Raw genomic sequence first — 27504 nt, 5'->3', positions numbered from 1 at the left:
GCAATCTCGCAAAATTCACGGACAAAGAAGAAAGACTTTTAGATCGTTGAAATTAATGCCACCCATCCATCTATTGTTTATTATGTTCAAAGTACTATCATGTAAGGGACTAACGTTAGAACTAGTAACCAAATTACCAGTATATATAGCGCCCTCTATCGACAGTCTGTGATTAGCGATTACAAAGCTATGAAATGTCCCTCTGTACCGAGCGATGACAACATGACTTTATATCACAGATACAGTGGCACTGATCTGAGCACTATGCTTTTGAAGGTAAATATTGAAATTTAGGCAAGACATGATTACCCCTTTAGATGTACACTGTCTGTATGCCAGAACGAGGGAAGTTTTAGCAGCTCCGCTTTGCCTATATGATTATAATGAATTCAGTTCGCCGCCGCGAGATCGAATGCAGCTAATTTTATCTCCGTACTTGTTGGACACGTTCGCCATCTTATTCAAAATGACCAAATACATAATAAATAATACATTGAGTTTATATATCCTATTTTGTACCAAGTGCATGGCTTTCAAAATGGCGTCGTAAACACTTTCACAACCCATAGTTCACTGGCGTGTCCCTGGTTATATTCGTATACATGCCATCAGAGTAGAGGCAGCAGCACAGTGGACTACACTATTGTTAGTCATGCTATTTACAACAAAATAAGCCAGTTTTGTATCCATCCTTTAAATCTGACCCTATCTGATCATTGTCAGATCTCTTTTAGACTGGATACTAATGCAATATCTAACAACATTGTATCACATTCTAATGACAACAGTCAGCAATCAAATATTTCTTATTTATGGGATGGGACTCACACTATAACTTTTATAATGCTTTACAAAGTAAAGATTCTTTATCACTTAGAAATAAATTTAACAAAGAAATATTTAATCTTTCAAAGCAGTCAATTGATACTGCGGGTGCTATGTTGACAAATATATATTTAGAGGCAGCTGGTAAAAGTTTAAAGAAAAAATATAAAAGTAAAACTAATACAAAAAAGAAACAAAAAAATAAAAATTCTAAATGGTACACAAAGGATCTTTTCACCATGAAAAATGATGTATACAAACTATCAAACAAGCTAAGCTAGGAGCCATACAATAAACAACTGAGACTCAAATGCTATAAAAAAATGCCTGAAAAAAGTCTAAAAACCTGGTAAAAAAGAAACCAAGAGAATTTACAAGTAATATATTAAGTAAACTTGAGAATCTGAATAACGTGAACCCAAATAAATATTGGCGTCTCATGAAAGAACTTAAAAATAACCAAGCCGACAACAAGTGTGACTATGTTGAAAGGGCAAAAATGTTCCAGCACTTTAAAAATCTGAATGAAAACATGGTTACAAATGAAATAGACCCAAATATTAAAAACTAATATTCTCAAATCAACTAATCTCGACCAACCAATATCACAGTTAGAAATACAAAAGGCAATAAGCAACCTAAAAAATGGAAAATCACCAGGAATAGATAAAATCACCAATGAAATGATAAAAGCAAGTAGAAACATACTGATAAATGAAATCCAAACACTGTTTAACCTAATATTGGAAAGTGGCCATTTTCCTAGCTGTTGGAATATTGGAATAATAACCCCAATCCATAAAAAAGGGGATAAAACAGACCCTAACAATTACAGAGGCATAACCCTGTAGTACCATGAGTAAATTATTTACACTTGTTCTAAAACAGAGACTCCTTGATTGCATTGACAAGGAAAACATTATAATTGAAGAACAGATTGGTTTCCTACCTAAATTTAGTACAAGTGACCATATTTTTGTTCTTAACCAGTTACTTACAAAATATTTATGCAAAGGAAAATATATTTTTGCTTGTTTCGTTGACCTAAAGAAAGCTTTCGACTCCATATGGCATGAGGGTCTTATGTTTAAACTTGTCCAAAATGGCATTACTGGAAAATTCTACAAAATCATTAGATCAATGTATTCAAACTCCACAGGATGTGTGAAAGTAAAAAGGCCTAACTAAGCAATTTCCAATCCAGAAAGGTATTAGACAAGGTGATGGATTAAGTCCTTTGCTATTCAATATATACATAAACGACATCAAAAGACACATTGATCTATCACAAAATGACCCACCAACTCTACTAGACAGTCAGTTGTCATGTCTTTTATACTCAGATGATCGTCCACTGCTGTCAAAGTCACACACTGGATTACAAAATGCATTAAACTCGCGTGAGATTTATTGCAAAAAATGGCAATAGAGATAAACATCTCAAAATCAAAAACTATCATTTTCAATAAATCTGGGAAAAGTCTAAACAAGTTTAAATTTTATGTAAATAAAAAAGAACTTGAAAAAGTTTCTTCTTATACATATCTGGGTATTAAAATTAATTCCACAGGAAAACTTCATAAAGCCAAAATTGACTTAAAAAACAGAGCAATGAAAGCTCTATTCAGTCTAAAACAGCAATTATATTCTGAAACAAATATCCCAGTAAAAATATATCTAAAGATGTTTGATGCAGTGGTCAAACCAATTTTGCTTTATTGCTCTGAGGTTTGGTCATGTGATAACATCAAACAATTGTCAAACCTATCAAACTGCTCAACACCAGCAGAAAAACTCCACCTGAAATTCTGTAAATTTCTTCTAAAAGTTGGCTGTAAAGCCACAAACATTGGTTGCCTTATGGAACTGGGTCGCTACCCACTGCTCTTAGCAAGCCTGACACAAATGTTTAAATACTGGCTGAAAATTGCTAATAAACCGGAAAATACACTGGTCAATGAATGTTACAGACTATGTGTACAAACTGGCACCTACAACTGGGTATCATGTATTAAACGTCTACTCAAATTATTAAACATGAGTGACGTATGGAATAAAAGCAGCGATAACAATGATAATGTAATCTTTAGATTTAAAGAAAAAATGCAACTGCTATATCAAAAAAATGTCAAGGAATCACTACATGATGATAACAAAGGCGGAAACCACAAAAATAAACTACGAACCTATAGAGAAATAAAACAAGATTTCACCTTTGAAAATTATTTGGTCGGCGATGACCAAGCTAAGAATCAGTGCAAATACACTGCAAATAGAAATAGGAAGACATAAAAATATTGATCTGAACTAAAGAAAATGCTTAATATGCAACAATGGTCAGATCGAAGATGAAATACACTTCCTAATACAATGCAATCACTACAAAAAAGAGAGATGACCTCTTCAACGAACACAACATACTCCATGACAATTACTCTGACTATGACAATTTTATAAACATACTAAAACTTAAAGATAAACAAATATTAAAAGAGTTAAGTAAATTTATTTACCAGTGCTTTATTATGAGGGAAGACATTTTAAAAAAAAGATTACCAGCTGCCTCGTAACAAAAAAAACAACTATTTTCTTTTCTACTATACATGTTTTTTTTTTATAAATTATCTTCTTTTTTCTAACTATTATGTATTTTAGTAGTTTTAGTTATATTTCTAATTTTGTTTTGTCATTATTTTTTATATACATTACCTTTATTGTATTTATCAATACCCCATTGTGGATACGATTTCAATAAAGTTATTATTATTATTCGTTACTAGACGTGCCTGGCCTGCGACAGAGGAAGGGGGGTACTACAATGTTACAAATATTGTGATTACTGACAATAATTTTGTATTTAAATTTTCATTCTGCTTGTAGTCATCTAAACCTAAAAATGAGTAATTTTGTTTAAGTGACTCTTTACCCTTAACCCTTTCCATCACAAAATCCTTTAGCCCACCCCTGTTTTCAAATGGGGAATCCCTTATGGTATTAATATCAATACCATATTATTTGCAGTATATCATAACAAGTACTTGTATACTTTTTTATTTTATTTATGGAAGCAAAAGATTATAACGTGAATTTAAAAATCTGCACAAGTCTCCTATATATGTTATCTATACCTTTGTGTTGGCTGTGACAGTCCGTCCAATGTGCTAAACAGGCATGATATTTTGTCTTCAAGAATGTCATCAAATTTTGAAATGGTGAACTTCTAGCAGTGAAAACTAAATGGTTTTAAATTATCAACTTTGAATCAAGTACAAAATGTCTGAAAGTGTAGCTACATTATTTGAATCACCATGTGGAAGATTCTGGCTTTGACTCCTGTGGTTGGCTGTACACTCAAGGGTGAACACAGTAATGTCCCCATACCATCATCTTGAGGTAACTCTGCCCTTCAACATTATGGGATCTTGAATCATGTCATTTTGTTTTTCAGATTGGATTAGTATATAAAAATATATTGATAGAAGTTATAAGGTAATTTCATACATGATCATTTTGATTGTTTCTGAATACTGTTTTGCTGAACTGCCATCAAAACTTCTTGAATTAATGCATCACCTGCTGACACTCTTTTTTTTTGCATTTATTTCAACTACCCATGGTGGTTTTCAACATCTGATGTGTTGAAAGCAATTAATATTAATGCATTTACATAAATTGAAAAGAAGATACCCTAAAATGCATAATAAATGTTAAATGATTTTATTCTTATCAGTCAATCAATTAACTATTATCAACTATTAATTATTATTTCTGTTTTGCATTTTGTAGTATGGAAGACAAAGACAGAGACAGAGACAGAGACAGAGAGAAAAAGAGAGAAGAAAAACGTGAGTACATGTTAATATTTGCACTGTATATACATAATTTCTAATGAGTAACCATGTAATCATATTGATAAGACTGATATATATAATATACAGAAAATAGTAGTGGGTAATTGCAGTCTTTGGTAATTGTTCACTTCAACCAGATGTTTTAGATAAAGTATTCTTTCTCAATGATAAATATGAATAGCGTGAGAAATCACAGAAAAATAGAACAATAGAACAAGACATGTGAAACTATAATCATTGGCAATTATGTAAACAGATTTGAAATTTGCAAATACTTTTTGTCTTGGTGTTTAAGTTGATGTTTGTTGCTGCTAACACAAACTCCTGTAATGGACATATTTCAAATTCTATGCCCCTTTCATAGATGAAGGTCAATGTATATTAAGGGAAATGTCTGTCCCATTGTTTTTAATATTGTCATTGTTAACTACAAACAGTTTATGTCAAATTTTTTTCAATCTTGGATTTTTTATTTTAACCAGTTTGAGATCTTGACCAAGTTTGTTTTTTATCTGTGTTCTATAAACATTTTTCAAGACATTCATTAAATTTCACTTAAATTTGTCTTCTTGTGGTTACAATAACTCAAACAATTTTATCTGATCATCTACTAATTTAGGAATCTTAACAATCTCTCTGAAATGTCAATCAAATTCTTGTTTGTCATAACTAGCAAGGGCAAGTGTTTTTTGTCTTTTCCAAATCTGAGTAGTATTTTAATTTTCTCAAATTACTACACTGTTATTTGCGAACTTTTATACAATTCCTGCTACAATATTATTAGTCCCCGTTTGGACGCGTGTGTATCTTAGAAATGCCTGGACCAATCACAATCAAACTTCACACATACATCATACATGATATTATACATATGCACGTCAATTTGTTTCACGATCTGATTCAAAATGGCCGACTGGCAGCCATTTTGTTTTAATTAATGAATGTGGTTCTAGTGCCATATGTCTGACTTGCTTCACTGATTATGTTCAAATTTTAAATATTCATTATACATCATGTCATAGATAGACAGATATATTGGTTAGATGATCCTATTAAAAATGGCCGAATGGTGGCTATTTTTGTGCTAAAAAAATCCTCAAATATCAAGCATTTCTTGCATTTATGGATGAATTTTGTTCAAGCTTATAACATACATTAGACATTAGACATTACAGGTTCCTGATACACGTCATTTTATTTTTCAGATTGGATTCAAAATGGCTGTCTGGCGGCCATTTTGTTTTAATGATTGGGCTTCTAGAGCCATATCTCTTAAATGCTTTGACTGATTATATTCAAATTTTATTATTATTCGTTATACATCATGTTATATATATATATATATATATACATGTATTCAAAATGGCTGATTTTGAATGCTGTCCAGAACAATATCTCTCAATATGGACAAGTACTTGTTTGACAATCAGATACAAATGTCAATCATTTTAAAGTTAAAAAATTATTTTCCTGACATGGTTATATTCCAGCTATATTACTATAAACAAAACTATATATCTTAAATTTGATAACTAACGGGCACTGTGCCATGCATGGCTTGTTTTATAAGGTTCATTAAAATTAATACAGTATATGTAGTATTATTGAGAAACTTGTTAACTGTACTATAATTTATTAGGAACTTTTGTTCTTTAAGGGACATTGAAATTAATACAGTACATTTGGTATTATTTGAGGAACATGAATATTATATTTGTATGTAACTATCATGACTTAATTGTTTTTATATATATTTATTTTTAGTCAAAATTGTTAAATTTCAGCCAGCATTTTCTGTGCAAAATTTGGATTAGACATACTGATGCATTTTTCACATGTTTTCTTCTCACGTTTGTCATACAAACATCGTTAGTTATATTCAGCCATTTGTTATTTAATCTAGATTTTCATTGGTCAAGGCTGTAATAGTTTCGCTATGTTCTGTATATTATATACATTTCTTACATTAATTCTATACATTAGAATTGTTTGTATTAGCTTTCTGAGCATCTTATCTCATTCTAATAATTTGCATACAAATAATACATTGCTTGAATGTGCACTGTAATTGAAATCTGTTTACTGTAAAATACTTCATTTTACCTTGAATTAATTTTTGCTGAAAAGACTTTTTGGGTGTTTTGTATGGAATTTATTTTCACTGATTATTGACAAGTTGAATTCAAAATATATAAAACAAGGGTATATTTGCTGGAATTTATTTTCACTGAATCATTCCTTCAGTGAAAATAGTGAAAATTAGTTGCTAGCCAAAATAAAGTATTTTACAGTATTTTCTGAGGTTTATGAATGGTATACAAAAACCAATTTATTTTCGATCAATTTCAAAATGGCAGACATATTGGTTGACAAAAATGGCAATTTTATTTTTTACTTATCAGTGTTGACTTTACAATTTGCTCTGTTTAAAAACCTTGTGGCTTTGATTGATGATTCACAATTCAGAAAGGCACCTTGGATGGTTGTGTCTCATAATTTATGTTACATAATTTATATACATGAATATCAGCAAACTCGTATAAACATATCAAATGTAAGATGATTGTCTGCATATATTATAAGTTCTAAAACAAATATATTATTTTTTTTATTCAGCACGCTATCCAAAAATGTTTCCTACAGGAATTAAAACAGGTCAGAGTAAGTACATTTATACTACGGTACTTTGCATAATACTAAAATAATATTTTGTTCTATCGCATATTGACTACTGAATTTCTGTGTAGGAATGCTGCTCTGATTATAACATTGATTGATTGGAATGCCTTAAGAAATGCAGAATGTGATTCATTCTCAACTGTGATACATGTATATCTGACCAACTGTCAGACATTGTTTTAACAAATGCTGTTCCAGAGTCATATCCCGGACATTAGCCATTTGACATGTTTAAATACATCATGTTGCACATACTGTGACAATTAGATTTCTGGACTCAGATCTGAGTTTTACATGGTATACATACACCATGGTATACAGTGAACAATGTTTCAACTTGGTACACATACACCATGGTATACAGTGAACAATGTTACAACTTGGTACACATACACCATGGTATACAGTGAACAATGTTCCAGCTTGGTACACATACACCATGGTATACAGTGAACAATGTTCCACCTGGTACACATACACCATGGTATACAGTGAACAATGTTCCAACTTGGTACACATACACCATGGTATACAGTGAACAATGTTCCAACTTGGTATACATACACCATGGTATACAGTGAACAATGTTCCAACTTGGTACACATACACCATGGTATACAGTGAACAATGTTCAAACTTGGTATACATACACCATGGTATACAGTGAACAATGTTCCAACTTGGTACACATACACCATGGTATACAGTGAACAATGTTCCACCTGGTACACATACACCATGGTATACAGTGAACAATGTTCCAACTTGGTACACATACACCATGGTATACAGTGAACAATGTTCCACCTGGTACACATACACCATGGTATACAGTGAACAATGTTCAAACTTGGTACACATACACCATGGTATACAGTGAACAATGTTCCACCTGGTACACATACACCATGGTATACAGTGAACAATGTTCAACCTGGTACACATACACCATGGTATACAGTGAACAATGTTCAAACTTGGTATACATACACCATGGTATACAGTGAACAATGTTCCAACTTGGTATACATACACCATGGTATAGTGTGAACAATGTTCCAACTTGGTATACATACACCATGGTATACAGTGAACAATGTTCAAACTTGGTACACATACACCATGGTATACAGTGAACAATGTTCCACCTGGTACACATACACCATGGTATACAGTGAACAATGTTCCAACTTGGTATACATACACCATGGTATACAGTGAACAATGTTCCAACTTGGTATACATACACCATGGTATACAGTGAACAATGTTCAAACTTGGTATACATACACCATGGTATACAGTGAACAATGTTCAAACTTGGTATACATACACCATGGTATACAGTGAACAATGTTCCAACTTGGTATACATACACCATGGTATACAGTGAACAATGTTCAAACTTGGTGCACATACACCATGGTATACAGTGAACAATGTTCCAACTTGGTATACATACACCATGGTATACAGTGAACAATGTTCAAACTTGGTACACATACACCATGGTATACAGTGAACAATGTTCAAACTTGGTACACATACACCATGGTATACAGTGAACAATGTTCCACCTGGTACACATACACCATGGTATACAGTGAACAATGTTCAAACTTGGTATACATACACCATGGTATACAGTGAACAATGTTCCAACTTGGTATACATACACCATGGTATAGTGTGAACAATGTTCCAACTTGGTATACATACACCTTGGTATACAGTGAACAATGTTCAAACTTGGTACACATACACCATGGTATACAGTGAACAATGTTCCACCTGGTACACATACACCATGGTATACAGTGAACAATGTTCCAACTTGGTATACATACACCATGGTATAGAGTGAACAATGTTCCAACTTGGTATACATACACCATGGTATACAGTGAACAATGTTCAAACTTGGTATACATACACCTTGGTATACAGTGAACAATGTTCAAACTTGGTATACATACACCATGGTATACAGTGAACAATGTTCCAACTTGGTATACATACACCATGGTATACAGTGAACAATGTTCAAACTTGGTGCACATACACCATGGTATACAGTGAACAATGTTCCAACTTGGTATACATACACCATGGTATACAGTGAACAATGTTCAAACTTGGTACACATACACCATGGTATACAGTGAACAATGTTCCACCTGGTACACATACACCATGGTATACAGTGAACAATGTTCAAACTTGGTACACATACACCATGGTATACAGTGAACAATGTTCCACCTGGTACACATACACCATGGTATACAGTGAACAATGTTCAAACTTGGTACACATACACCATGGTATACAGTGAACAATGTTCCACCTTGGTATACATACACCATGGTATACAGTGAACAATGTTCAAACTTGGTACACATACACCATGGTATACAGTGAACAATGTTCCAACTTGGTATACATACACCATGGTATACAGTGAACAATGTTCCAACTTGGTACACATACGCCATGGTATACAGTGAACAATGTTCAACCTGGTATACATGCACCATATGGTATACAGTGAACAATGTTCCACCTGGTACACATACACCATGGTATACTGTGAACAATGTTCAAACTTGGTACACATACACCATGGTATACAGTGAACAATGTTCCACCTGGTACACATACACCATGGTATACAGTGAACAATGTTCCACCTGGTACACATACACCATGGTATACTGTGAACAATGTTCAAACTTGGTACACATACACCATGGTATACAGTGAACAATGTTCCACCTGGTACACATACACCATGGTATACAGTGAACAATGTTCAAACTTGGTATACATACACCATGGTATACAGTGAACAATGTTCCACCTGGTACACATACACCATGGTATACTGTGAACAATGTTCAAACTTGGTACACATACACCATGGTATACAGTGAACAATGTTCCACCTGGTACACATACACCATGGTATACAGTGAACAATGTTCCACCTTGGTATACATACACCATGGTATACAGTGAACAATGTTCAAACTTGGTACACATACACCATGGTATACAGTGAACAATGTTCCAACTTGGTATACATACACCATGGTATACAGTGAACAATGTTCCAACTTGGTACACATACGCCATGGTATACAGTGAACAATGTTCAACCTGGTATACATACACCATATGGTATACAGTGAACAATGTTCCACCTGGTACACATACACCATGGTATACTGTGAACAATGTTCAAACTTGGTACACATACACCATGGTATACAGTGAACAATGTTCTCCCTGGTACACATACACCATGGTATACAGTGAACAATGTTCAAACTTGGTATACATACACCATGGTATACAGTGAACAATGTTCAAACTTGGTACACATACACCATGGTATACAGTGAACAATGTTCCACCTGGTACACATACACCATGGTATACAGTGAACAATGTTCCACCTGGTACACATACACCATGGTATACAGTGAACAATGTTCCACCTGGTACACATACACCATGGTATACTGTGAACAATGTTCCACCTGGTACACATACACCATGGTATACAGTGAACAATGTTCAAACTTGGTATACATACACCATGGTATACAGTGAACAATGTTCAAACTTGGTACACATACACCATGGTATACAGTGAACAATGTTCCACCTGGTACACATACACCATGGTATACAGTGAACAATGTTCCACCTGGTACACATACACCATGGTATACAGTGAACAATGTTCCACCTGGTACACATACACCATGGTATACAGTGAACAATGTTCCAACTTGGTACACATACACCATGGTATACAGTGAACAATGTTCCAACTTGGTACACATACACCATGGTATACAGTGAACAATGTTCCAACTTGGTACACATACGCCATGGTATACAGTGAACAATGTTCAACCTGGTATACATGCACCATATGGTATACAGTGAACAATGTTCCACCTGGTACACATACACCATGGTATACTGTGAACAATGTTCAAACTTGGTACACATACACCATGGTATACAGTGAACAATGTTCCACCTGGTACACATACACCATGGTATACAGTGAACAATGTTCAAACTTGGTATACATACACCATGGTATACAGTGAACAATGTTCAAACTTGGTACACATACACCATGGTATACAGTGAACAATGTTCCACCTGGTACACATACACCATGGTATACAGTGAACAATGTTCCACCTGGTACACATACACCATGGTATACAGTGAACAATGTTCCACCTGGTACACATACACCATGGTATACTGTGAACAATGTTCAAACTTGGTACACATACACCATGGTATACAGTGAACAATGTTCCACCTGGTACACATACACCATGGTATACAGTGAACAATGTTCCAACTTGGTACACATACACCATGGTATACAGTGAACAATGTTCCAACTTGGTACACATATACCATGGTATACAGTGAACAATGTTCCAACTTGGTACACATACGCCATGGTATACAGTGAACAATGTTCAACCTGGTATACATGCACCATATGGTATACAGTGAACAATGTTCCACCTGGTACACATACACCATGGTATACTGTGAACAATGTTCCACCTGGTACACATACACCATGGTATACAGTGAACAATGTTCAAACTTGGTATACATACACCATGGTATACAGTGAACAATGTTCAAACTTGGTACACATACACCATGGTATACAGTGAACAATGTTCCACCTGGTACACATACACCATGGTATACAGTGAACAATGTTCCACCTGGTACACATACACCATGGTATACAGTGAACAATGTTCCACCTGGTACACATACACCATGGTATACTGTGAACAATGTTCAAACTTGGTACACATACACCATGGTATACAGTGAACAATGTTCCACCTGGTTCACATACACCATGGTACACAATGAACAATGTTCCAACTTGGTACACATACACCATGGTATACAGTGAACAATGTTCCAACTTGGTACACATCCACCATGGTATACAGTGAACAATGTTCCAACTCTGTATACATACACCATGGTATACAGTGAACAATGTTCAAACTTGGTATACATACACCATGGTATACAGTGAACAATGTTCAAACTTGGTACACATACACCATGGTATACAGTGAACAATGTTCCAACTTGGTATACATACACCATGGTATACAGTGAACAATGTTCCACCTGGTACACATACACCATGGTATACTGTGAACAATGTTCAAACTTGGTACACATACACCATGGTATACAGTGAACAATGTTTCACCTGGTACACATACACCATGGTATACAGTGAACAATGTTCAAACTTGGTGCACATACACCATGGTATACAGTGACCAATGTTCAATTTTGGTATACATACACCATGGTATACAGTGAACAATGTTCAAACTTGGTATACATACACCATGGTATACAGTGAACAATGTTCCAACTTGGTATACATACACCGTGGTATACAGTGAACAATGTTCCACCTGGTACACATACACCATGGTATGCAGTGAACAATGTTCAAACTTGGTACACATACACCATGGTATACAGTGAACAATGTTCAAACTTGGTACACATACACCATGGTATACAGTGAACAATGTTCCACCTGGTACACATACACCATGGTATACAGTGAACAATGTTCCACCTGGTACACATACACCATGGTATACAGTGAACAATGTTCAAACTTGGTGCACATACACCATGGTATACAGTGAACAATGTTCCAACTTGGTATACATACACCATGGTATACAGTGAACAATGTTCCAACTTGGTATACATACACCATGGTATACAGTGAACAATGTTCCAGCTTGGTACACATACACCATGGTATACAGTGAACAATGTTCCACCTGGTACACATACACCATGGTATACAGTGAACAATGTTCCAACTTGGTACACATACACCATGGTATACAGTGAACAATGTTCCAACTTGGTATACATACACCATGGTATACAGTGAACAATGTTCCAACTTGGTACACATACACCATGGTATACAGTGAACAATGTTCAAACTTGGTATACATACACCATGGTATACAGTGAACAATGTTCCAACTTGGTACACATACACCATGGTATACAGTGAACAATGTTCCACCTGGTACACATACACCATGGTATACAGTGAACAATGTTCAAACTTGGTATACATACACCATGGTATACAGTGAACAATGTTCCAACTTGGTATACATACACCATGGTATAGTGTGAACAATGTTCCAACTTGGTATACATACACCATGGTATACAGTGAACAATGTTCAAACTTGGTACACATACACCATGGTATACAGTGAACAATGTTCCACCTGGTACACATACACCATGGTATACAGTGAACAATGTTCCAACTTGGTATACATACACCATGGTATACAGTGAACAATGTTCCAACTTGGTATACATACACCATGGTATACAGTGAACAATGTTCAAACTTGGTATACATACACCATGGTATACAGTGAACAATGTTCAAACTTGGTATACATACACCATGGTATACAGTGAACAATGTTCCAACTTGGTATACATACACCATGGTATACAGTGAACAATGTTCAAACTTGGTGCACATACACCATGGTATACAGTGAACAATGTTCCAACTTGGTATACATACACCATGGTATACAGTGAACAATGTTCAAACTTGGTACACATACACCATGGTATACAGTGAACAATGTTCAAACTTGGTACACATACACCATGGTATACAGTGAACAATGTTCCACCTGGTACACATACACCATGGTATACAGTGAACAATGTTCAAACTTGGTATACATACACCATGGTATACAGTGAACAATGTTCCAACTTGGTATACATACACCATGGTATAGTGTGAACAATGTTCCAACTTGGTATACATACACCTTGGTATACAGTGAACAATGTTCAAACTTGGTACACATACACCATGGTATACAGTGAACAATGTTCCACCTGGTACACATACACCATGGTATACAGTGAACAATGTTCCAACTTGGTATACATACACCATGGTATAGAGTGAACAATGTTCCAACTTGGTATACATACACCATGGTATACAGTGAACAATGTTCAAACTTGGTATACATACACCATGGTATACAGTGAACAATGTTCAAACTTGGTATACATACACCATGGTATACAGTGAACAATGTTCCAACTTGGTATACATACACCATGGTATACAGTGAGCAATGTTCAAACTTGGTGCACATACACCATGGTATACAGTGAACAATGTTCCAACTTGGTATACATACACCATGGTATACAGTGAACAATGTTCAAACTTGGTACACATACACCATGGTATACAGTGAACAATGTTCCACCTGGTACACATACACCATGGTATACAGTGAACAATGTTCAAACTTGGTACACATACACCATGGTATACAGTGAACAATGTTCCACCTGGTACACATACACCATGGTATACAGTGAACAATGTTCAAACTTGGTACACATACACCATGGTATACAGTGATCAATGTTCCACCTTGGTATACATACACCATGGTATACAGTGAACAATGTTCAAACTTGGTACACATACACCATGGTATACAGTGAACAATGTTCCAACTTGGTATACATACACCATGGTATACAGTGAACAATGTTCCAACTTGGTACACATACGCCATGGTATACAGTGAACAATGTTCAACCTGGTATACATGCACCATATGGTATACAGTGAACAATGTTCCACCTGGTACACATACACCATGGTATACTGTGAACAATGTTCAAACTTGGTACACATACACCATGGTATACAGTGAACAATGTTCCACCTGGTACACATACACCATGGTATACAGTGAACAATGTTCCACCTGGTACACATACACCATGGTATACTGTGAACAATGTTCAAACTTGGTACACATACACCATGGTATACAGTGAACAATGTTCCACCTGGTACACATACACCATGGTATACAGTGAACAATGTTCAAACTTGGTATACATACACCATGGTATACAGTGAACAATGTTCCACCTGGTACACATACACCATGGTATACTGTGAACAATGTTCAAACTTGGTACACATACACCATGGTATACAGTGAACAATGTTCCACCTGGTACACATACACCATGGTATACAGTGAACAATGTTCCACCTTGGTATACATACACCATGGTATACAGTGAACAATGTTCAAACTTGGTACACATACACCATGGTATACAGTGAACAATGTTCCAACTTGGTATACATACACCATGGTATACAGTGAACAATGTTCCAACTTGGTACACATACGCCATGGTATACAGTGAACAATGTTCAACCTGGTATACATACACCATATGGTATACAGTGAACAATGTTCCACCTGGTACACATACACCATGGTATACTGTGAACAATGTTCAAACTTGGTACACATACACCATGGTATACAGTGAACAATGTTCTCCCTGGTACACATACACCATGGTATACAGTGAACAATGTTCAAACTTGGTATACATACACCATGGTATACAGTGAACAATGTTCAAACTTGGTACACATACACCATGGTATACAGTGAACAATGTTCCACCTGGTACACATACACCATGGTATACAGTGAACAATGTTCCACCTGGTACACATACACCATGGTATACAGTGAACAATGTTCCACCTGGTACACATACACCATGGTATACTGTGAACAATGTTCCACCTGGTACACATACACCATGGTATACAGTGAACAATGTTCAAACTTGGTATACATACACCATGGTATACAGTGAACAATGTTCAAACTTGGTACACATACACCATGGTATACAGTGAACAATGTTCCACCTGGTACACATACACCATGGTATACAGTGAACAATGTTCCACCTGGTACACATACACCATGGTATACAGTGAACAATGTTCCACCTGGTACACATACACCATGGTATACAGTGAACAATGTTCCAACTTGGTACACATACACCATGGTATACAGTGAACAATGTTCCAACTTGGTACACATACACCATGGTATACAGTGAACAATGTTCCAACTTGGTACACATACGCCATGGTATACAGTGAACAATGTTCAACCTGGTATACATGCACCATATGGTATACAGTGAACAATGTTCCACCTGGTACACATACACCATGGTATACTGTGAACAATGTTCAAACTTGGTACACATACACCATGGTATACAGTGAACAATGTTCCACCTGGTACACATACACCATGGTATACAGTGAACAATGTTCAAACTTGGTATACATACACCATGGTATACAGTGAACAATGTTCAAACTTGGTACACATACACCATGGTATACAGTGAACAATGTTCCACCTGGTACACATACACCATGGTATACAGTGAACAATGTTCCACCTGGTACACATACACCATGGTATACAGTGAACAATGTTCCACCTGGTACACATACACCATGGTATACTGTGAACAATGTTCAAACTTGGTACACATACACCATGGTATACAGTGAACAATGTTCCACCTGGTACACATACACCATGGTATACAGTGAACAATGTTCCAACTTGGTACACATACACCATGGTATACAGTGAACAATGTTCCAACTTGGTACACATATACCATGGTATACAGTGAACAATGTTCCAACTTGGTACACATACGCCATGGTATACAGTGAACAATGTTCAACCTGGTATACATGCACCATATGGTATACAGTGAACAATGTTCCACCTGGTACACATACACCATGGTATACTGTGAACAATGTTCCACCTGGTACACATACACCATGGTATACAGTGAACAATGTTCAAACTTGGTATACATACACCATGGTATACAGTGAACAATGTTCAAACTTGGTACACATACACCATGGTATACAGTGAACAATGTTCCACCTGGTACACATACACCATGGTATACAGTGAACAATGTTCCACCTGGTACACATACACCATGGTATACAGTGAACAATGTTCCACCTGGTACACATACACCATGGTATACTGTGAACAATGTTCAAACTTGGTACACATACACCATGGTATACAGTGAACAATGTTCCACCTGGTTCACATACACCATGGTACACAATGAACAATGTTCCAACTTGGTACACATACACCATGGTATACAGTGAACAATGTTCCAACTTGGTACACATACACCATGGTATACAGTGAACAATGTTCCAACTCTGTATACATACACCATGGTATACAGTGAACAATGTTCAAACTTGGTATACATACACCAGGGTATACAGTGAACAATGTTCAAACTTGGTACACATACACCATGGTATACAGTGAACAATGTTCCAACTTGGTATACATACACCATGGTATACAGTGAACAATGTTCCACCTGGTACACATACACCATGGTATACTGTGAACAATGTTCAAACTTGGTACACATACACCATGGTATACAGTGAACAATGTTTCACCTGGTACACATACACCATGGTATACAGTGAACAATGTTCAAACTTGGTGCACATACACCATGGTATACAGTGACCAATGTTCAATTTTGGTATACATACACCATGGTATACAGTGAACAATGTTCAAACTTGGTATACATACACCATGGTATACAGTGAACAATGTTCCAACTTGGTATACATACACCGTGGTATACAGTGAACAATGTTCCACCTGGTACACATACACCATGGTATGCAGTGAACAATGTTCAAACTTGGTACACATACACCATGGTATACAGTGAACAATGTTCAAACTTGGTACACATACACCATGGTATACAGTGAACAATGTTCCACCTGGTACACATACACCATGGTATACAGTGAACAATGTTCCACCTGGTACACATACACCATGGTATACAGTGAACAATGTTCAAACTTGGTGCACATACACCATGGTATACAGTGAACAATGTTCCAACTTGGTATACATACACCATGGTATACAGTGAACAATGTTCCAACTTGGTATACATACACCATGGTATGCAGTGAACAATGTTCAAACTTGGTACACATACACCATGGTATACAGTGAACAATGTTCCACCTGGTACACATACACCATGGTATACAGTGAACAATGTTCAAACTTGGTACACATACACCATGGTATACAGTGAACAATGTTCCAACTTAGTATACATACACCATGGTATACAGTGAACAATGTTCCAACTTGGTATACATACACCATGGTATACAGTGAACAATGTTCAAACTTGGTACACATACACCATGGTATACACTGAACAATGTTCCACCTGGTGCACATACACCATGGTATACAGTGAACAATGTTCCACCTGGTGCACATACACCATGGTATACAGTGAACAATGTTCCTACTTGGTATACATACACCATGGTATACAGTGAACAATGTTCCAACTTGGTATACATACACCATGGTATACAGTGAACAATGTTCCACCTGGTACACATACACCATGGTATACAGTGAATAATGTTCAAACTTGGTACACATACACCATGGTATACAGTGAACAATGTTCCAACTTGGTATACATACACCATGGTATACAGTGAACAATGTTCCAACTTGGTATACATACACCATGATGGTATACAGTGAACAATGTGCCAACTTGATATACATGCACCATGGTATACAATGAACAATGTTCCAACTTGGTATACATACACCATGGTATACAGTGAACAATGTTCCAACTTGGTATACATACACCATGGTATACAGTGGACAATGTTCTGACTTGGTATACATGCACCATGGTATACAATGAACAATGTTCCAACTTGGTACACATACACCATGGTATGCAGTGAATAATGTTCAAACTTGGTACACATACACCATGATATACAGTGAACAATGTTCTACCTGGTACACATACACCATGGTATACAGTGAACAATGTTCCAACTTGGTATACATACACCATGGTATACAGTGAACAATGTTCAAACTTGGTACACATACACCATGGTATACAGTGAACAATGTTCCACGTGGTACACATACACCATGGTATGTAGTGAACAATGTTCCATCTTACGATGATTTAGAATTTTTTGTTCTCCTTCATTTCCAGAGAAGAGAAAGAATGATGAGGAAAAAAACAAACAAAACAAAAAAGTAAGTGTTATACAGATTTGATGTTGTGAATATTTTATATATACATGTATTTCATAGTGGCTGTTTGAAGGATATTTTCACATTTACAGAAACCAATATAGTCTGCCACAAACTGGCCCTATTTGATAACTGTGAATTGTTTACTTTACTCAAAATAATGAGGTAATTTAGCAGTTGTATGCTTATTAGTGACATTATATCATTCCACATGATCTGTATATCACATGGCTATACCATTAACCTGCCAGGATTGCTCTAATGCATCATGGGAAATATAATTTGAATTGCCTGTCCAACATTTGTATGTGTATAAAAATTATATTTCCCATGATGCATTGGGGGCAATCATCCAACATTTTGGAATAAACTTGTCTTTTGTGGGCATGTTATTAGCAGTTATTCACTATCCTTCTTAAAATTAGGACAAAAATATCTAAAAAACTGAAAAATGTTGGCTCATAAATTATATGGTCATTTCCAAAAATATTGAAGAATAGTGCCGAAAAATTTAAAACATACTTTCTCATTAACTCTTAGGCAAAATTGTTAAATCTTGCCCTAAAAGTATGTTGAAAGTGTATCCTCTATGATAGTTTACAATGATAAATAAAATCCACATTTGGTACAAAATTTTCTAAAAAAATGTTTTTGGCCCATAATAATGACGTTGGACACAATATATTACCAAAATATTAATTGATCATGTATTTATTTACCACTCGGATCACTACTTTTGAAGCCTAGATTCAGTTACTTTATATAGTATCATAGTATCACACACTGTAATAAACCAATTACTGACATTTAAATTATCTTCTATCTTTCAGCAAAGAACAAATCCACGAGAAACACCCAACGAGGTTGGTGCTTTACATTATACATCCTTGGCTCCTTTGTGCAGCAAAAGTTCTACTTTTCTTTCTTTCTTTCTTTCTTTCTTTCTTTCTTTCTTTCTTTCTTTCTTTCTTTCTTTCTTTCTTTCTTTCTTTCTTTCTTTCTTTCTTTCTTTCTTTCTTTCTTTCTTTCTTTCTTTCTTTCTTTCTTTCTTTCTTTCTTTCTTTCTTTCTTTCTCTCTTTCTTTCTTTCTCTCTTTCTTTCTCTCTTTCTTTCTTTCTCTCTTTCTTTCTTTCTCTCTTTCTTTCTTTCTCTCTTTCTTTCTCTCTTTCTTTCTTTCTCTCTTTCTTTCTCTCTTTCTTTCTTTCTCTCTTTCTTTCTCTCTTTCTTTCTCTCTTTCTTTCTCTCTTTCTTTCTCTCTTTCTTTCTCTCTTTCTTTCTCTCTTTCTTTCTCTCTTTCTTTCTTTCTTTCTTTCTTTCTCTCTTTCTTTCTGTCTGTCTGTCTGTCTGTCTGTCTGTCTGTCTGTCTGTCTGTCTGTCTGTCTGTCTGTCTGTCTGTCTGTCTTTCTGTCTGTCTGTCTGTCTGTCTGTCTGTCTGTCTGTCTGTCTTTCTGTCTTTCTGTCTGTCTTTCTGTCTTTCTGTCTTTCTGTCTTTCTGTCTTTCTTTCTTTCTTTCTTTCTTTCTTTCTTTCAATTATCTGATTGATTTTTACTGCATATATTTTTGATAATTATTGGAATTAATTAAATGCATTTTCATTTGAATAAATAGGAGCAGCAATACCCCCCTGTAAATAGAACAGCAGATCCAAGACTAGCAGAAAATTTGACACCAGTAGTAACAAACAATCCAACACCAAGAAGACCATCAACTTCAGCGACAGAACCGATGGAGCAGGAACGACAGCCAGACAACTCAGACATGCAGGAGCAACTTTTAAACTCATCATCACCATCACGTTCCGGCTCTACTCCATTGCCATTAAACCCTGTTGCTGGTTCGTCTCATGTCAGTGATCCAGTTGCTAACCATCGATCACATCCTCCCTTTGTCCCTCATTACATAGATTCCAGCGATGACCTTGACTCACCATCATCTGTCTCAAACTCACCACCTGTTTTCAGAAATACACATTGTGTTGACGGAGTCCAACAATCTGCTGCTACCAACTTGCCATTTAATTCCAATAAGCCATTCGTCAATAATGACAATGTGCCTGCAACTCCACCTCGAACCGAGCCAATCCCAGTCATCCCGATTCCAGTCAACTCCAATGATACACCAAGTATTAACATCTCACCCACCAACAACACCTTGCATATCAACTTACCCATACCATTGCCATTTATGCACCAACCATCATCACCAACTCACCAGTCTACAGCACTGAACCGTAATCTACCTGATGAAGAGCCAGTGTCAGTCAATGAAACACAACCAATGCCACAACCTCAGGTAATAAGAGTTTAATATATTTTGAACTAGTCAATTAAGAAAAGTCACTATCCTACTTACTGTTTTAGGAAATGCATTTTCACAACACTAAAACTACTACCTCATATAAAATAAAGGAACCAACATTTTTACCTATTAATTGGGCCCATGAAATTAAACTCAGAAATCCCACGATTACTTATTCAAGATTAGTATTTGCATATTAGCTGAACAAATCAGTGGGAAATTTTGTTTAGCTGCATACGTTTACAGGTTCATTTTTGTGAGAGGTGACAAGAGTTTGATAATTTCTCAACTGTTAGACCAACTGCACATAACTAGACAGTCAAGGCCATTATTGAAGTCAAGTATTCTGAAATGATATTCAGTTTATAAGGTGAACAGATTTCAGTAAAAGTTTAGTGTTGTAATTTAGCAAATATTATTCCATTTTACAAGCAGTTTTATTTTATTACCCCACTGATGTTATGTCATGCCTAATTAGCATAAATTAGCATATGAATCATACAAAGTTTACCACTTGATATTTCTTACTGAATTGGTTGATATCTCTGGCATCATATCAACTGTATTATCCACTTGTCTTCAGTTTGTTGAAATACACTGGCTTCTAGAAATAAATAATTTCAAGTTCTAACCTCATAATACAGTAACATTGATTACCTGGTACTGTGTCATACTTCAACAGTTAATACAATACTGTAACATTAAATATTGCTTTGATCTCTTTTGTAGCATGTGCCCAGAGGAAGATGCCCTGATCCAACATGTGATAGCCTGGGTAAGAATATGAAAAACTATTTTGTCTGAACATCAATTGAATTGTACATCTTGTATGACCTTTGTTCATGCTATCCAATGATCAGTTTAATATTTTTATCCCACATTTGTCTGTCTGCACATCTAGACTGTACAAGGAAAGAGTGTTATTCAGAATATGTTATATTAATAGTAAGTGTACATATTAATAGGTAGTGTTAGTTAATGTACAAATTCAACTTGTCTGTCTGTCTGTCTGTCTGTCTGTCTGTCTGTCTGTACATACGTATGTCTGTCTGTCTGTACGTCTGTATGTCCGTGCGTCCACACCTGTATCTTAGACATATCTGGACCAATTACATTCAAATTTCACACATACATTATACATATTATTCATATGCACATCAATTTGTTTCATGATCTGATTCAAGATGGCCAAATGGCAGCCATTTTTGTACTGAAAAATCATCAAAATCAAGCATCTACCGGCTGTTTACAGATGGATTTTGTTCAAACTTGGTATATACATTGGACATTATAGGACCTTGATGCACATCATTTTGTTTTTCAGATAAGATTCAAAATGGCCGACTGTGGTTCTAGTGCCATACATCTGACTTGCTTTGACTTATTATGTTCAAATTTTAAATATTCATTATTCATCATGTCATAGATATTCAGATATATAGTTGACGATCCTATTAAAAATGGTCGAATGGTGGCCATTTTTGTGCTAAAGAATCATCAAATATCAAGCATTTATGGATGGATTTTGTTCAAACTTACATACATTAGACATTACGGGTTCCTGATGCACGTCATCTTATTTTACAGATCTGATTCAAAATGGCTGACTGGCGGCTATTTTGTTTTAATGAATGGGCTTCTAAAGCCATATCTCTGACATGCATTGACTGTTTATGTTCAAATTTAATATATTCATTATACATCATGTTATAGATATATATACATGTATTCAAAATGGCTGATTTTCTTTTAATTGATGCTTTTCCAGAGCAATGTTTCTCAATTTGGACAAGTACTCGTTTGATCATTTTAATGTTAAACAATCATCATAATCATATTCCTGACATGTTTATATTCGTGATATATTACTATAAACAAAATATTTAAGATGTATAATCTTGTGGCAAGAATTCTCATCATAGACAGATATTTTATTTGACACAAAATTTAGTATGTATGAAGAAAACAAACAAAATTAGACTAAACTAAAGCTTAGAAATAAAATCAATAAATTTTTAGTTCCTCGCAAGTACTTAAATTTCTCAAGATTTGATAACTTACAAATGTTGTCATCATAAATTGGTAATTTAGCTTCAAATTTAGTATGAGCTTGTACAATCTGACTATTTTTACAATTGAGTAAAACATGGAATTCATCCCCAATAGCCTGTTCATTACATAGAAAACAAAACCTTTGCTCTGGAGGTGTTTTATTATATCTAAGTTTTTCAATTGGCAACACGTGAGAAGAAATGCGTAATTTAGTGAAGCTCAATCTGTGTAGCACATTTTTGATTTGTTCTAAATATGGTTCAAATTCAAAATTTTGTTTAAACTTGTTATGAGTACATTGCTTATATGGTTCATATGGTCAGAAAGTATCAGTTTCTTCCTCTAATTTACTGTTATTGTATGTAATGTGCTTCATTGTTGACAAGTAAGTTATGTAAAGTGTATGTTTATTTCATCAGAAAAAAAATGAAAATACAAGTAGTTAAATTGATAAAAATAAAATAAAAAAAAATCTGATGAGGACTGTGAAAATAGTTCTACTGAACTAGTCTAGTCCACTGCCCTGCCATGCTAGTAAACTTATGTGAATAGGTCATTGACAGACAGAAATTATTTATAATTTCAAATCATTCTATATTAGGAAACAAAATAGATGAAAATACAATTCATCAATAACTATTTATCAAAAAAAAAAAAATAACCAAGCAACCAGTTGATATAATAATGTGTGTATTGTAATGTCCCATTCAATTCCTAAACTGATAAAAATGTTATTTTATTTCTATAGGACATGCTACTGGGAAATACGCACACCACAGATCCTTCAGTGGTTGTCCAAAATATCATGGTCGCACAGCTGAACAATGTATTGCACGTCGTATCCTGTTAGACCAACGAAGGTGGCAGCGGGAGTTGGGAATAGACATCACTGCAGTAAGTTTAATATGTACCATATTTAGCATTGTACCACTGATGAAAATATTTCTTGCATTAACACATCAAATTATTATGTAGCAGTAATGTCTGGTGAGTGAGTACAGTAAGTAGTTTAATGATTTACTAAAAATAGAACTGACGTAAGCATAAAACATTGAAGCATATGAATTGTAGGAGTAGAGTATGATTTGTGTGTTGCTGCTGATAAAAATGACCTGACACTCTACTCAATGCTGAACTGTAGTAGCATATTTTCAGCTTGGCCTTGGGTTACTCTTGCTGAATTTACTATAAATCACATGTCTGGATGCTAAAGCTGTCAATACAGTGGTCAACACAATAAAAGTTTATTTCAAATAATAGTGAGGTGAATGCATCTCAGCTACAAAGTTGGCCAGGTTGTCATACAGACTTCGTCTATTGCTTTCACTTTCAATTATAAGTCTAGTACAATTGTGCTAATTTAGTATCTAATATTTGGTCTACTTGAGATTGAGATCTATTTGGATATAATAGTAATCCTGTCACACCTGACAATCAATTTGTATTTCATTTTCATTCAGCGTTTGATATAAAAGAACCTCAAAATATCATTACCAAAAGTTGTCAGATTTGACAGTGTCCCAAGTAGATTAATTGTGCAGAATGCGTTACCTTTTTAGTGCGATTTTTTCAGACATGCTTTGACCAATCACATTCAAACTTTAATAAAAAGACCATGTCAGGCTTTATACAAGTGCACATGAATTTTCTTCACATTTGATCAAATATGGCTGACTGGTGGCCATTTTGGTCCTCAAATTTCTTCAACATAGAATGTGTATATTAATAATATCTTTTAAAAAGTATTCACTAAAATTGACATGGTGCAAATATCAAGCTTTCTTTTGAATACATCATTGTAGACTCATTTTGACTGACTTTGTAAAACATCACGTGCTGAAAGTCTTCATGGATTGCCAAAATAAAAGTAAAAAAAGTGTCAGTATATGATGTGATAAAAAAAATTATTGTCTGGCCATGAGGGTAATATCATGTGTTTATTTCCTCCAAGCGATTTTGATCGAGTCTCCCCAAAAAATAAGTCATATAAGTCTATAGACTGATTTTGTAGATGACTCAAATTCCCATGGTAGAAATGGACATACCTGAATAAAGCCAGTCAATACATTGTACTTGTTTTATTCTGATATTCATATTGAATCAATATGATAGAATAGAATAGAATAGAATATTTTATTTGACTCAGAATAATGTAAGAAATTACATAACTTATGGCCAAAAACCAACATAGTAACGCACAAATACAACAATAATAAAATAAAAATTAAAAATTAGCATAAATTTTATGTATATAGACTCCTAGATTGCTGGCAATGAAACTATCTTTTGAACTAATCAGTTTCTTAAACATGATCTGCTTAGGCAAACTTTGAAATTCTTTGTGCATTAAGATTGCTCTGAGACTCATAAATTTGCACCTAGCAGATTCCATCTCTGGGTTCCTGCAATCTAAGAAAGCATGCATCTCATTGCCAACAGCTAGATCATCACATAGCATGCATAACCTTTCCTTTGGTGGTACTTGTAAATACCTTAATTTTCTCTATTGGTAGTTTATGTGTCAGTATATTATTTGCTAGTTTATGTGCAGAAATTCTGAATTTAGTGATGGCAACTCTGTGTTTGACATTATTTACATATTCCAAATATGGTTCCAAAGAGTATTCAGATTTGAAATTGTTATATTTACGTAGCTTGATATATACATGTATAGTAGTACACATTTCAGAATTTCAAAAATTGGCCGCCTCCTTCATAGTATATGTTGATCTATTATTAGCAAGCTGTATTATTTAGTTTTATGAAATGATGAACAGCAAATTGCATGCAACTTTTGACTGCTGAAATTTATATAATATTTTTATTCAATTTACAGCCAGTCCTGCTGCCACAACCAGATCCAGCTGATCCAGCCCATCGACCCAGACGATATCCTCTTCGTACGCGCCGTCCACCTGACAGATATGGGTTCTAAACACAAATGAGAGTAAGCATGCAAAATATTTTGATGTACAAAGTATGCTTACCATCTGTAAATCATTATTGAATCTGGTATCCACATAGTTTCTTGTGATTGTAACTTATCAAAAACTATGCTAGCTATCAAGCAGTTTAGAATCTCCATAAAGTTCAATTTTTCTGAATGTTAAATTGTTTTAAGATACAAATAAAATGTTTTGTATTTAGTCCCAATTTCTGTCTGATCACTTTGATCACATGACTAATTGTTTTTTTTTGAAATTCAGAAAATTTTGAGAATTATTTTTGATATACTCTGAATGTCACTCTAAATGGTTTTTCTTTTCCTTTTCCTACAGATCAGATCATTGAATGTTTAATTTCATTGTTGCTGGGAAAACAGCAGAAAAATATGTTGAAATATGGCAAGTAAATTGAAATTTGTTTCAAGATTTATTCAAGATGGCTGAATGACGGCCATTTTTGTGCTGAAAAATTAAGTATTTCTGGCATTTCAGAACCGGATCTTGGTCGTTTATGAATGGATTTTGTTCAAACTTGGTACATACATTAGACATTATGTGCTGTCTATGTCCGTACATTGAGGACTAGCATAGAGTAAACAAACACCAGTCGGCCATTAGAACAGGAACACGATTTATTCAAATGAACATCTCCATATATAGAATTACACGTCATTGATATGCTAATG

General features: G+C 35.0%; 1 protein-coding gene and 1 long non-coding RNA gene across 2 annotated transcripts; both read left to right on the top strand.

The window, feature by feature from the left end:
- The first annotated feature begins 163 nt into the window (after positions 1–163).
- Positions 164–25345, top strand: LOC144358260 (uncharacterized). Its single transcript, XM_085496265.1, has 10 exons — positions 164–276; positions 4274–4314; positions 4612–4670; positions 7293–7337; positions 19482–19525; positions 20353–20385; positions 21132–21815; positions 22551–22596; positions 24622–24767; positions 25334–25345. Exons 1-10 carry the CDS (start codon positions 190–192, stop codon positions 25343–25345), a joined length of 1197 nt encoding a protein of 398 aa, XP_085352391.1. The 5' UTR covers positions 164–189.
- A 1381-nt stretch (positions 25346–26726) lies between these two features.
- Positions 26727–27203, top strand: LOC144359259 (uncharacterized). Its single transcript, XR_013421987.1, has 2 exons — positions 26727–26820; positions 27152–27203. It is a non-coding gene; the product is annotated as an uncharacterized LOC144359259 (long non-coding RNA).
- Positions 27204–27504: the final 301 nt, after the last annotated feature.

The sequence above is a fragment of the Saccoglossus kowalevskii genome, unplaced genomic scaffold (genome assembly GCF_978046115.1).
Source record: "Saccoglossus kowalevskii unplaced genomic scaffold, keSacKowa6.1 SCAFFOLD_24, whole genome shotgun sequence".
In the NCBI taxonomy this organism is placed as follows: Eukaryota; Metazoa; Hemichordata; class Enteropneusta; family Harrimaniidae; genus Saccoglossus; species Saccoglossus kowalevskii.
This window is presented reverse-complemented; position numbering and strand designations above follow the sequence as displayed.

Coding starts and splice junctions, on each gene's coding strand:
- LOC144358260 (XM_085496265.1), top strand. CDS start 190: ATGAAATGTCCCTCTGTACCGAGCGATGACAACATGACTTTATATCAC. Junction 4,315..4,611: donor ATATTGATAGAAGTTATAAG/GTAATTTCATAC, acceptor TGCATTTTGTAG/TATGGAAGACAAAGACAGAG. Junction 20,386..21,131: donor CACGAGAAACACCCAACGAG/GTTGGTGCTTTA, acceptor TTGAATAAATAG/GAGCAGCAATACCCCCCTGT.